Here is an 11661-nt window from a genome sequence, read left to right on the forward strand (position 1 = left end):
AACGAGCTAATAATAAAATATGATACGCATACATTGCTGCAGTTTATTTGGTACATTTACAAATGTCAGGCGGCGAGCGCGCAGTGTATAGCGCGTCGCACGCGGGGCCGCAGATCAGCTTCGCATCAACGCCACCTATAGGTAGCAGCCTGCCCGGACACTGCGTCAGGTCTACCACGTAGTTAGCTCGTAACAAGCCTGCTGGATAATTCTGTTCAACATCGGACTCCTCCTTCAGAAAAGATTACAAATCAATTAAAAGTGCATAATTATTTACCGAACGGCACAATCCTATTTCGGAAATCCGAATAATGCATTAAAATATAAAGATACACCTTTAAAATATTGAATGACTCTTAAAATAATAATGATTGACCATAAAAATAATAATGATTGGCCATTAAAATAATAATGATTGACCATTAAAATAATAATGATTTGCCATTAAAATAATAATGATTGGACATTAAATAATAATGATATTTTCAAAGTCAGATCCTTACCGGGTCTGGCTCAGGCACGGCGACCTCGCACCAGGCGCGTGCGCTGCAGGCTCTGGCCAGCGCGCACGGCAGCCCCGCGCGGTCAGCCAGGACCTTGTACAGCAGCGCCCGCTCCAGCGCCCCGCCGCACTTCACGAAACCCAACCCTATGATGTTTGAACGCAGCTCCATCTACAACCAGATGAACCAGTATTCGTACTAACACAACTTTGATGAAGCTACTCGGATTACGGAAGGACATCTTTGAAGAGATCTTTACTTTGGTATAGCCTTGAATTTAGGCTGATGAAATTGCTCGCTAAATACTAAATACTAAACGAAATTAACTCCTGTCTACACCTGATTTGTAGCCTATCTATCGAAAGCGTTCAGTTACCATAATATCAGCAAGGTGTAGATGCACGCTGGGCATTGAGCAATCGCGCTCCTGTGTGAGGCCGCTCATCACCTCCGCCACGTACTCCGCCAGAAGTGCCGCCTTCTGCTTCAGTGTTGTCGACACCTCCGCACACTTGTCGCGGTATCTGATCACCAACATATACTCACAAGCTACTACTCAATCTGTCAATGACCAAAGATAAACAAGCACAGAACATCGTAGCCGCCACATCTCCACTCATCCCCCAAAAAATTAAACTATTCTCAATTAGATCCTCCACATTTTATAACAGTGACTAAACTATTAATTTAATTGGAAACAAACTTATAAACTACAAAAACTTACCTAACTTCATAATGTGCGTCTTCTATTTCCAGATAGTGCAAAGATTTAGATCTGGTGACAAACAAATTTATTTCATACGTGATATTTCAGTTAGTTTCCTCTTTTTATAATACACATTTTAACTCACGGATCACCGAACCAGATCCGTAAGCGCAACAAATAGTGACGAAGATTTTTGTCATCTAGCAGTCGGCCGGGACTTAAGCTGCGATCGGACCTCGACGTCGGCGAATATTCTAGAAAAAAATAATAAAATAAAATCAGACCAATTATTCCACCAACCATTGTTGAAAACATTTTTGTTATACTTATTCGCTTATTACTCACTCGGTGTTCTCAAATCGACAGCTGAAATGCTCTCAGCGTCAGGAGGTTGGAAAGAGCACACAAACACCGGGTCTTGACTCGGATCCGCCACTTCCAATAAAGCACGTAATGTAGGGAACGGACTGGATAGTCGCTTCTGGACGTAGAATCCGTCCTAATACAGTACACAAAATATTTCACGAAAATTATTATAATGACACGAACGAAAAATGTCAATAGAAAGGACTCTTCTTTTCGACAAATGTTAGGAATGGTTATGTTTCTGATCTTTTCTTAGGGAATATAAGGAGATCGAAGCCCATAACATCTCTAACACTTTAGTAATGAATAGTAACGAATTTGAGTGTACACTGATATTAATAGGCCTTTTCGATCAGATTTAAGAGAAAACCATAATCAACATCTACATCCCGCCCTTGTTCTATGGTTGTAGAAACGTCCATGTAACAATAGATATAATTATCTAGTAATTTTATGCCGCACCCTAGTCTTATCATTGATGTCCAGCCGGCCAGTGTACGCCAGCTTGGCGGAAGGGTGCTGCTGGAATATTGCCTCAATTGCCGGCTCCCACGCGGCCACGACGTACCGCGCCTGCTTGTTCTCTACCATGCTGAAAGTACAAGTATATTGGCGACACTTAAAAGAAAAAGAACGTAAAATCCCAGTTGTCATTTTCAATATAATAAAATATGTGACAAACTAATGCACAGTGCCGAGGTCCAGGTAGACGTCGGCGCCCTCATCCGTCACGCTCCCAGTGATCATCTCGCACAGCGCCGTGCGTAAACCCACGTGCTCTATCAGTAGGTTGTTTGATATCACCTACAATAAATGATCTAGCATTATTAATATAAAACAATAGCTGCGCTTTTATAGAATTTTTATTTATTACATTTTTATAAGCGAAGTATAAATACCTCTTCCCCTTTCCTTGCTGTGAACAATTCCTTGCTCACATCTTCGGCCATCAGACCACAGAGCGCAGTACACGTCATCATTTTCAATGTTATATCGATTCGCTGAAAGATTTTTTAAAAGAAATCACTTAAGTTTTTTTAACTTCCATAACTATATCATTCTAAATATAAAATCCTAACATTAACTACATCTTTAACACATTAAATGCCACTTAGATTTTTAAATGATACTCATGGAGCCAGTCGCTGGCAAAAAATATGTTTTAGCTTCAATTTGAACATATAATATTAAATCTGTATTATAAAGTTGCAGTGTATAATGTTAAACCTTCAGTATGTTAAGCAACTCTTGCATGAAGTCGGCGTTGAGCATGGCGGCCATACTGACGTGGTAGCTCTGCAGGTTGATGTAGCACTGAACCGCCACGCGCTGCGCCTCGATTGGAGAGTCCGCCACTACACTTACACCATACTTTATACATATTTATTTGGGAAGACACAGAAAGGTCAACGTAAAAAAGTAAAAACATATAGATATGTAGGTATTATTTTGCTATATTTTGAAAAAGGAAGACAATATTACTTTGCTATAAAATTAATGCAATTCGATAAAAACAAGTTAACACGTTAACTGCTACCGAGTTATCTTTCGAGTTCACGTAAAATCGTAGTTACATTGGACATGTAGATGTCAAAATGTTGGAGTCTACATAACTAACCCTTCTTGTTGATATTCCTGAGCGTAGTGAAGGTGCTGGGTTCTACCAGCCTATAGGCGGCCTTGGGTATGATTCGACAGAGCTCGGCCAATGCGCGCAGCGAGTTGATGCGTACGAAGAACCACGGCGCCGCGTCGTCGGCCAAAATACCTTACAGGGACATACAGCAAATAAACTCTTTCCTTCTCTCTCTTTTTCAAGCTCGCTCCATACCGACGGATCCGCTATTTTTTTACGTTTTACTACGAGTTATTAATCAATAACGAAGACTCTTAGTATATTTGGTACTTTAATTATCTCAGACTGCTGCTGTAAGGGGTATAAAGTAACCGTTTAAGTATTCTAACTCCGGCAGTTGTTACCACAAAGCGCCTCAATGATGTTCGTATCGGACATGCGTACGGCAGCGGGCAGCAGTTTGGTCATGTTTGCGACGCCCATCGCAGCGTCCGCCAACAGGTCGGCGTTCGTGCTCAGAAGTTGGCTGCAGAACACCAGATCCGTGCCTGTCTGGTATAGCGCCTGGGTAAACCATCGAATGTGGAGTAAGCTTCACGATAAACGCTCAAAAGTACAACTCATACACATATATCCAGAGTAATTGTACTAGAGTGACAGACTTTAAAGAAATACTTGGATATCAGAAATTATGGTAAAGGTAAAGTTGTTGAATCTCAACCTTTTCTCGAACTGACAAATAAAGGTGTAGAACCTTTAGGCCCAGCAAGTTAAACTAGTCAGGTAAGTTAACAATGAGGTTACATCTCTCCCGTTGGCAGTAAAGGACATTTTGGTGAGGACCGCGAGACAGTGCGGTTTCATGGCCGGTAGCGCCATATCGAGGTAGGCGAGCAGTCGTAGCACGCAGCCCGATTGGTACAAGTGCGCTGCGTTCTCCTCCGTCTCAGCGTAGTCGCGCAGGACACCCAGCACCTCCGTGTGCACGTCGCGGAATTCATACGACTGTAACCACATCATAAGCTCGGTCACTCGAGGCTACGCTAGTCTTCTGTTGTTCTTGTAAAACTACAACAGTATATGCCTCATCTCAAATATTACGAAAGCAAAACTGCTCTATAATATCAATTATTTAACCTCTAAAATGTCACACAAGTCCAGCACTCCAGTAGATGCTCTAAAGGTCTTCTGGACCGCGTAATCTTTATAGCGCCGGATGAGCTGATCGACGGTACGCAGCGCGGCGTGCTGGATGGCCAGGTACTCGCTCTGCATCAGCGCTAGCAGTGACACCCAGCTGAACTGGTTGCTTTTCGTCACCTCCGACGCGCACACTGGGTCAGCCAGTAGGTTGCTTAGAGTCTAGGACAATTTGTATCGGAAAGTATAATCCACAAGGCAGAGTGTACAGGAAAATACAAGAAGAGAGGTCTTGTGTTACTTTAATAGACAAAGAAACAGACACATATATCAAAACACCAGAACAACAGTTAAAATGGTAAAAACCTGCAAGCAATTATTCTGCACATCAGGGTCAGAGCTGTTCTTCATGCGGTTAAAGAGCGTGTTAAGGATGTTGGCGGAGACAAGCTGGTCGCAGCCGAGCGGCTCGCGCGTCAGCTCGCTCAGCACCAGCGACGCAAACTCCAGTACGAATATGTCTTCCACCTCGACAAACAATTAAAACTACAGGAATTCTACAAAGTCGTACTAAAAATTGGATAATCATGACCTTAAGAAGGTTACGGGAAATTACTCGAAGCCGTAAGTAGTCTATACAGGAAAAAAACGTTATTCAATAATAAGACCGCAGTATTTTGTTGAGTGTTTTTTATTTCTTCTTTCAAATTGCGCACAAATGATAAGTTACTAACTTTGACGAGCATCAAAGCAATCTTCCTCAAGTTCTGAGGGTTATCAAGCACGACCTCCGGCGCGTGCGGCAGCTGGCACAGCTGTGCGAGGGCCTTCAACGCGAACCGGCGGATGTTCAGCTCGGCGTGGTCGATGTGTGGCAGGATGTACCGGATCGCGTTTAGATCAAACAGCAGTTGACGGTTCAGCATGTCTTGCGCTGAGAATTTTGTGATCGCGCGTAACGTCTGGGGAAATTTGACTACAATTAAATCATTGCCTCGTTTAGATATTGCATTAAAAGAGCCTTGGACAAGAGTATTGGGTTAAATACATAATATTAATAACGCAGTTAAATATTCCATAATAATTTGAAATATATGAATCTTCATAGCATTTCATCCTGAAAGTACAATTGTAAGTTTTTTTTAACTTTTGGTGCCTTACATGTTCAAACGATATTTTTGTTCCAAGTGAAAAAATGAGGCACATTTTATTGTTGTCTTTGAAAATTGTGGAATCTTAAAATAAATAATAATAAGGGAACCTGGCATAATATCTCTGGTTCAGGAGACTCCAGAAGTAACACCGCAGTCTTAGCAGTCTCCGGGGTGATGTTATATGGATGGAAAGTCAAATCTTTCTTATCGGCGGATCTGTTTTCTCTATCTTTCTGCAAAGGTTTCGCCATCGTAGAAAATATTTATACGAAAATATCTTCAGTTAATGTTAATATATACAGAAAATATACTTTCTATGCTTTATTTACTTAATTGACGTTTTATAATTGTCAATTACTTTTTTTGTTGATACCAGACCAAGTTTATTAGCTAAAAATAGCTAATATTGTATTTTGATTTTTTCAAATTCATTACAAAATCGGCATTTACTTACTTCTATATTCGATACAAACATGTGCATTAACGCCCGTATCTCAGTGAGTTACGCGGAATCTTTTTTTTAAACTGGCCGTTACAAAAATGATTAAAAAATTATTTTCTTTGTTGTCATTTTCCAGTTAGACATTTTGAATGTTGATGTACTTTTATACAAAAGCTTTATGCGAAGTAAAGGTTTAACATTTCGTTACATAGGTATAATAGCTAGGAAGTTCAGGGCGTTCCAAGAGAGATGGCTACTGCCGTGGTGGGACAGCGGGGGCATGTCGACAGCGCCGCTTTGGGCACTGGATACACTCGTGCTCATCGTCAAACTGTGCTCCACTTGTGCCATTGCTGTTGTAAGGGTGCTAATTCCACCGTCAATGAAGAATTTGTACGGAGAAACTGTTCTGGTTCGTAGCTTTCCTTAGTTCAATTATACCTCGTACAGTGAGCAAGAAAGTTCATATTTACTTTTGCAAAATTAAAAATGCAAATATTGCAAAACTTGTAATTAATATTTTTTGAATAGATGTTGATATTGTAAGTAGAATCGGCTGGTATTATAATTTACTAGCTGTCGCCCGCGACTCCGTCCGGATTAAAAAAAACTTAATTAGTAGCCTATGTGTTCTTCCAGATTATGTTTTAAATCTGTGCCATGATCCGTTCAGCCGTTCCGGAGATACCTTCAAACAAACATCCATCCATCCATCTAAACATTCGCATTTATAATACTAGTAATATTGATAAATTGAATCTCACAAAATTGTTGTCAAATTTTCGTCATAGATCACCGGGTCAGGCCAGGGCCTGGGTCGCGAGCTAGCGATACAGTTTGCTGAGCTGGGCGCCACCGTTATCTGCTGGGACCACGACACGCCCCGGAACAACGCTGTTGTCAATGAGATACGGAAAAAGGACGGCGAGGTAACTGTTTTTGCAGTCAATGCTCACTGACTATTATCTTTCAGCCAGTACGTTAACCCTTTCATAAATATCAAGTTTTTGAGTTAATTAATCGTTCAACTATCGCCTCTTGGTGTTTCTCCTCCAGTGCTTCGGGTTCACAATAGACGTGACGTCACGAGAGCAGGTTTCCTCGCTGGGCGCGCGGCTGCTACGTCAGCTGTCTGACGTCAGCATCGTGGTGATCAACGCAGGGACCTATTCATGCGGACCCGTGACTCACTTCAGGCCAGAAGCAATTGCCAAGCTCATTGAAATTAATCTACTGGCACATTTCTGGGTAATTTCTTCCATCTTAAATAAATACAGGTTAAGATTATCCATTCATTGTTTGCTTGATTGCTCGACTATTGCTGTGTATTGGATTTTATTCCAATAAAAATAAAATTTAATGTCCAATACTTAATTGCTTTCACGTTTTTACAGATTATACAAGCGTTTCTCCCAAATATGATTGAGAAGAGACGTGGTCACATTGTGGCGATAAACTCGAGCGCGGGCCTCATGCCCTGCGCAGAAATGGTGCCGTACTGTGCTGCTAAATACGGCCTCAGAGGTTAGTTACATGCAAACGCTTATACATTCCTTTAATAGACTGATAAAGACCATAAGTGAGGCAGAGAAAGTCAGGGTACAATATGGTATAACTCTTTATTCCTATATCTATGGTGTTGAATCTGCGGCTTACGTTTCTGTCGCTGTTTGTGCTAATAGTAGAAAGCCAATCTTTCTTTTGACTGACGCTCGCTTAAACATAATTCAACATTTACTTGTCAGGGTTGATGGATGCCATAACGGAAGAGCTGCGCCTAGACACGTGGACGAAGAATATTTATACGACGTCTGTGTACCTGGCGACCTTGTCTACCGGCTCGTATCCCCCACCAGCGCACCGCTTCTCCTCCCTCTACCCGGAGGTCGCGCCAAAGGACGCCGCAAAAATTATTATTGATGGTAAGCTTATTCTGAACTACCTATCCCCGTGTTGTTTTATTCGCATGAAATTCCATTCACTTTTTTACACAGAAAAGTTTTTTTATTGTGTACATTGTGTAAAACTTTGAAATTGCAAAAGTCAAAATTTAAATGACAACGTAGGTCACCGCCATTGTTACCGTTACCGTGCCAACCATCCATCTTTGCTTCTGTTGGCTTGCAATTTTTATCCCTTTCTCGCATTACAATTTTTAACAATTTACTTACCCCCCTAAGTTTAATGGCGTGAAAATGAATCGTCTAAAGCGTGTCGTAAGTATGAGGCTTTTTATTACAAAAATAATGATTCCAAAAACATGCCGTGATTGCTACGATCCTGCGTTGTAAAGTGTGTTTACGCTTAATTATATTAGCATAGATTTCGTCGTCAATTCCATCTACTACATTCCACGCCATCTGTTATTTGTTGAACAAAACGAATTTCGGAATGTAAAAAAGAAATTGATAAACTCGTTTTAAATAGTCATGACATCATATTAACATAATGTTTAATTCAGTTTTCAAGTAGGCTTATGTTAGTAGAGAGTAAGGTTTTTCAATTTTTAATTAGTCTTTTATGATTTTGCAGGTATTCGTAAAAATCGTAAAGAAATCAGCATACCCTCAATCATGAAGCCACTGATAGTTCTCAACAACATACTGCCATACCGAATAAGAATAATTCTGATGGATTTCTTTAATTTCGGTCACAGGGGTTGGTTTAGCTTTTGTTGACTTTGTTTAGAATATTTCGATTATACATGTTACCATAGATTTTAAGTATATTTGTATGGACAAGTTTTGTTTTTAGTTTATACAATGTTTTTTTTATTTTCCGTAAGAAAAATTACCGTGGCTTTTGTAAAATAATTAAGCGCCTTTCGACCTTCAACTAGCAATTTTTCTCGATCTTCTTTCTCACTCTGCCTCTGATGGGTAATTACGAATACCATTTTATATATTTAATGCATTTTTGAATTTATTGTTTTATAATAGACTTGTATATTGTGTAATTTGTTATAAATAAAAATAATTTTAGAACTGTTTTAACGTTTTTTTTACACCATATAACCAGATATTTCTTTCAATTCATAATTATCAATTTGCAATGGGCAAAATCGCTAGTATTTTTTTAATACTGTTTATTTGTAAGTGTTATGAATTTTGTAAACTCAATATTTTATTAAAAAAGCGGTAACCCGCGACTTCCGTCAGCGCAGAAAAAAAAGTAGTCTAACATACCAGCGTACTTTAACTACCTTCCGGTCAAAGTCGGATTAAAATCGGTCTAGCCTTTCCGGAGATAACCCGAAACAAAAACGGCCTTGCAGACAGACATATAGACAAAAATTTACAAAATTGGTTTTTCCTTATCTGCTATGCAAACTACAGCTACATTCTGCATTTCGAGCTTACTAATATTATAAATGCGAATGTTTAGATGGATGGATGTTTGTTTGAAGGTATCTCCATAGTCTGGAAGAACACATAGGCATCTTGATTTTTTTTTTAATTCCGCATGGACACAATCATGGTCGACAGCTAGTTGATTTTATTTAAACGCACAGATGACATTCTAATTTATGTCTATCTACTTTCTCACCACATTTATCACACATAACAATATCACTATGTTTTAATTGATGTTCATAATTAGATTTTGCATCAGGAAACTTTTTAGAGCAGAATGAGCATTGATGATCATTTTGTGCAGCATGTTGCAAAGAATGACGAAGTAATGTAGCTTTTGTTGCAAAACTGTGACCACATGACTCACACAGGTGACTGCTCGCAACTTGTTTTGTGTGATTTTGTACATGCATGTACATTTCTTTGTGGTTTCCTGATATTTTATTGCAAATCTTACACCTGAAATATGAAAAAAAATTAATAGTGAAGTGAAATAAAAGTAAAGAATTAATAATAAATCAAATTAGGTAAAAAAAAATGTTACTAATTATAGTTTAACATTTTTTTCTCACCTATACAATAAGTTTTCCAGTTTTTCATGTTCTTCTTTTTTATGTTTAGCTAATCTGTCATTACCAATAAAGGTATGTCCACATATATCACAAATCTTTTCAGCAGATTTAATTAAATGCTGCTTTACATGTTTGTAGAGCTCCAATCTGTCTTTAAAGATAACTCCGCACTGTTTGCAGCGGTGACACAAACCTAACATAGACACTTGGTCAGCTTGACAACTGTTGTAATGTTTTACAAGTAATTCTTTGTTAGTAAATTGTTTACCACAGTTGCAAATCATTTGTGTTAATATTCCATGAATAATTGAGTGTTTTTTCATTTTTTTCTTGGATTCAAATTGTACATTACAATGTATGCATGTTCTAGATGCATTTTCACATATACACAAGTGTTGTGACAGTTTTTGTACATTATCAAATTTAGCTTTGCAGCCAAAACATATTGTCTTATCATTTTTTACATGATTGCTTTTAGTTTTAGGCTCTGTCTCTTTAAACAATATTTCTTTTACCAACTCTACATCAGAATCTAAAACATCTATATCCATTTTAATACATTTCTTTGTTTTTGGTGACTCTCTTTTTTTAGGACTAGCCTGTTTGGTAACTTTATTAATTGTTTTTGTGAACTCTATGTTATGATCGCTTGTTTTATCAAGCAAACTTACTATGGAAGGGATATCTTCTTTACCTAAATTGTTTAGATATTCCTCTATGTTTGCTGTATTGTTTAGAAATTCTAGGAGTGAGTCCGAATTGTATTCAGAATCAGGTAATGGTTGTACGTAAGTTTTAGTTTCTGATTTCTTCGTTTTTGACTGAATAGAAGATTCTAGCCAGTCTTGTGAACATCTAGCATTTTGCTGGAAATTGTAAAAGTCGCATAACTGCGATATGCAAACTACGCAGATTTCTTTAGGAAGGTCATCGTTAGTGTTTACGTTGATTGATAAGCACGATTTTATATGTAAGAGAACAACCGGATCTTCAAAAATGGACACATGTTTCGTCTCGACGTCCAAACATATTCTACAACAGGTTTTAATGTTGTCTTCCATTTTTATCCTTGTAAATGTGCAGAAAGAAACAAGTATTTACGAGTAGACAGTGAAAAAAAGAGTCATAAACTCCATAAAAATATCAACCCTCAACAACAATATTCAAGAATAGAAGTAGACTCAGATGGCATTGTCAGGTCAGTTGTCATTGTCAATGTCGTTATCAGTCAATTGTGGACGAAAAATGTTAATATTGTGACATTTTTAGTGAGTTGTCATAATTTAGTTTGACTTATGTCCATCGGTTCAGGTAGCCTTTTTTATTTTATTTTTATTTATTTATAAAACAGTGTTCACCTTGGAAATTTTAAATAATTTTGTGGGACATAGTTGTAATTTGACATTTTGTTGGCCGCTGCATAATAAAATAATCGTGGTGGCAATGTTTTAAAATTATTTGAGATTATTCACTTCCAACGGTCGCAAAGTTGTAGCAATTATAAAATTACACGGAACACTTAAACAGATAAATACGAAGTACTCTTTTTTTGTACATACGATTAATTTTAGAGGAGCATAAAAAAGATTTTTATTTTGAATATTTCAAAATGCAACATTTTATTTCCTATGGCAAGTATAACAATCGTGACATTTTGATAAAAATATGTCATCTGTCGTGTTTAATGTTTATGCAATGACGCAATTTGAGTTGAGTGCATAATTTAATTTTAATCGGTTAACGCAATAAATAATGTTTGTCGCCCACTTTATATGAGTGAAAAAAATTAATGATTTTGTACAACTTTTGTAATTTAGTTGAAACGTCATCGGTATACCATGTTTTTATT

The 11661-nt window shown here is 38.1% G+C and overlaps 3 protein-coding genes across 3 annotated transcripts; 1 reads left to right on the forward strand and 2 right to left on the reverse strand.

The window, feature by feature from the left end:
- On the reverse strand, positions 1–5713 carry LOC106714144 (armadillo repeat-containing protein 3). The gene is made up of 17 exons (XM_014507104.2): positions 5553–5713; positions 5026–5253; positions 4658–4819; positions 4289–4513; positions 3956–4156; positions 3556–3715; positions 3194–3343; positions 2803–2930; positions 2475–2576; positions 2258–2379; positions 2038–2167; positions 1555–1708; positions 1355–1463; positions 1228–1278; positions 880–1027; positions 504–674; positions 1–232 (listed from the first exon to the last, which is right to left on the reverse strand). Exons 1-17 carry the CDS (start codon positions 5694–5696, stop codon positions 44–46), a joined length of 2574 nt encoding a protein of 857 aa, XP_014362590.2. The 5' UTR covers positions 5697–5713; the 3' UTR covers positions 1–43.
- A 323-nt stretch (positions 5714–6036) lies between these two features.
- LOC106714163 (estradiol 17-beta-dehydrogenase 11) lies at positions 6037–8752 on the forward strand. The gene is made up of 6 exons (XM_014507126.2): positions 6037–6299; positions 6679–6816; positions 6944–7135; positions 7282–7411; positions 7633–7809; positions 8420–8752. Exons 1-6 carry the CDS (start codon positions 6066–6068, stop codon positions 8563–8565), a joined length of 1017 nt encoding a protein of 338 aa, XP_014362612.2. The 5' UTR covers positions 6037–6065; the 3' UTR covers positions 8566–8752.
- Positions 8753–9372: 620 nt separating this feature from the next.
- On the reverse strand, positions 9373–10978 carry LOC106714159 (zinc finger protein 33B). Its single transcript, XM_014507123.2, has 2 exons — positions 9813–10978; positions 9373–9699 (listed from the first exon to the last, which is right to left on the reverse strand). The coding sequence occupies exons 1-2, from the start codon at positions 10871–10873 to the stop codon at positions 9387–9389; spliced, it is 1374 nt and encodes a 457-aa protein (XP_014362609.2). The 5' UTR covers positions 10874–10978; the 3' UTR covers positions 9373–9386.
- Between the last annotated feature and the right edge of the window lie 683 nt (positions 10979–11661).

This window comes from Papilio machaon, chromosome 2 (genome assembly GCF_912999745.1).
Source record: "Papilio machaon chromosome 2, ilPapMach1.1, whole genome shotgun sequence".
NCBI lineage: Eukaryota > Metazoa > Arthropoda > Insecta > Lepidoptera > Papilionidae > Papilio > Papilio machaon.

Bases quoted from the DNA above. Each gene is read 5' to 3' on its own strand.
- LOC106714163 (XM_014507126.2), top strand. From the start codon at position 6,066: ATGCGAAGTAAAGGTTTAACATTTCGTTACATAGGTATAATAGCTAGG. The intron at 7,136-7,281 runs GTAATTTCTTCC...ACGTTTTTACAG, and splicing joins ATCTACTGGCACATTTCTGG to ATTATACAAGCGTTTCTCCC. The intron at 7,810-8,419 runs GTAAGCTTATTC...ATGATTTTGCAG, and splicing joins CGCAAAAATTATTATTGATG to GTATTCGTAAAAATCGTAAA.
- LOC106714159 (XM_014507123.2), bottom strand. From the start codon at position 10,873: ATGGAAGACAACATTAAAACCTGTTGTAGAATATGTTTGGACGTCGAG. The intron at 9,700-9,812 runs GTGAGAAAAAAA...TTCATATTTCAG, and splicing joins CTGGAAAACTTATTGTATAG to GTGTAAGATTTGCAATAAAA.
- LOC106714144 (XM_014507104.2), bottom strand. From the start codon at position 5,696: ATGGCGAAACCTTTGCAGAAAGATAGAGAAAACAGATCCGCCGATAAG. The intron at 4,820-5,025 runs GTTAGTAACTTA...TTGTTTGTCGAG, and splicing joins TTGCTTTGATGCTCGTCAAA to GTGGAAGACATATTCGTACT. The intron at 2,931-3,193 runs GTTAGTTATGTA...GTGTAAGTGTAG, and splicing joins CAGGAATATCAACAAGAAGG to TGGCGGACTCTCCAATCGAG.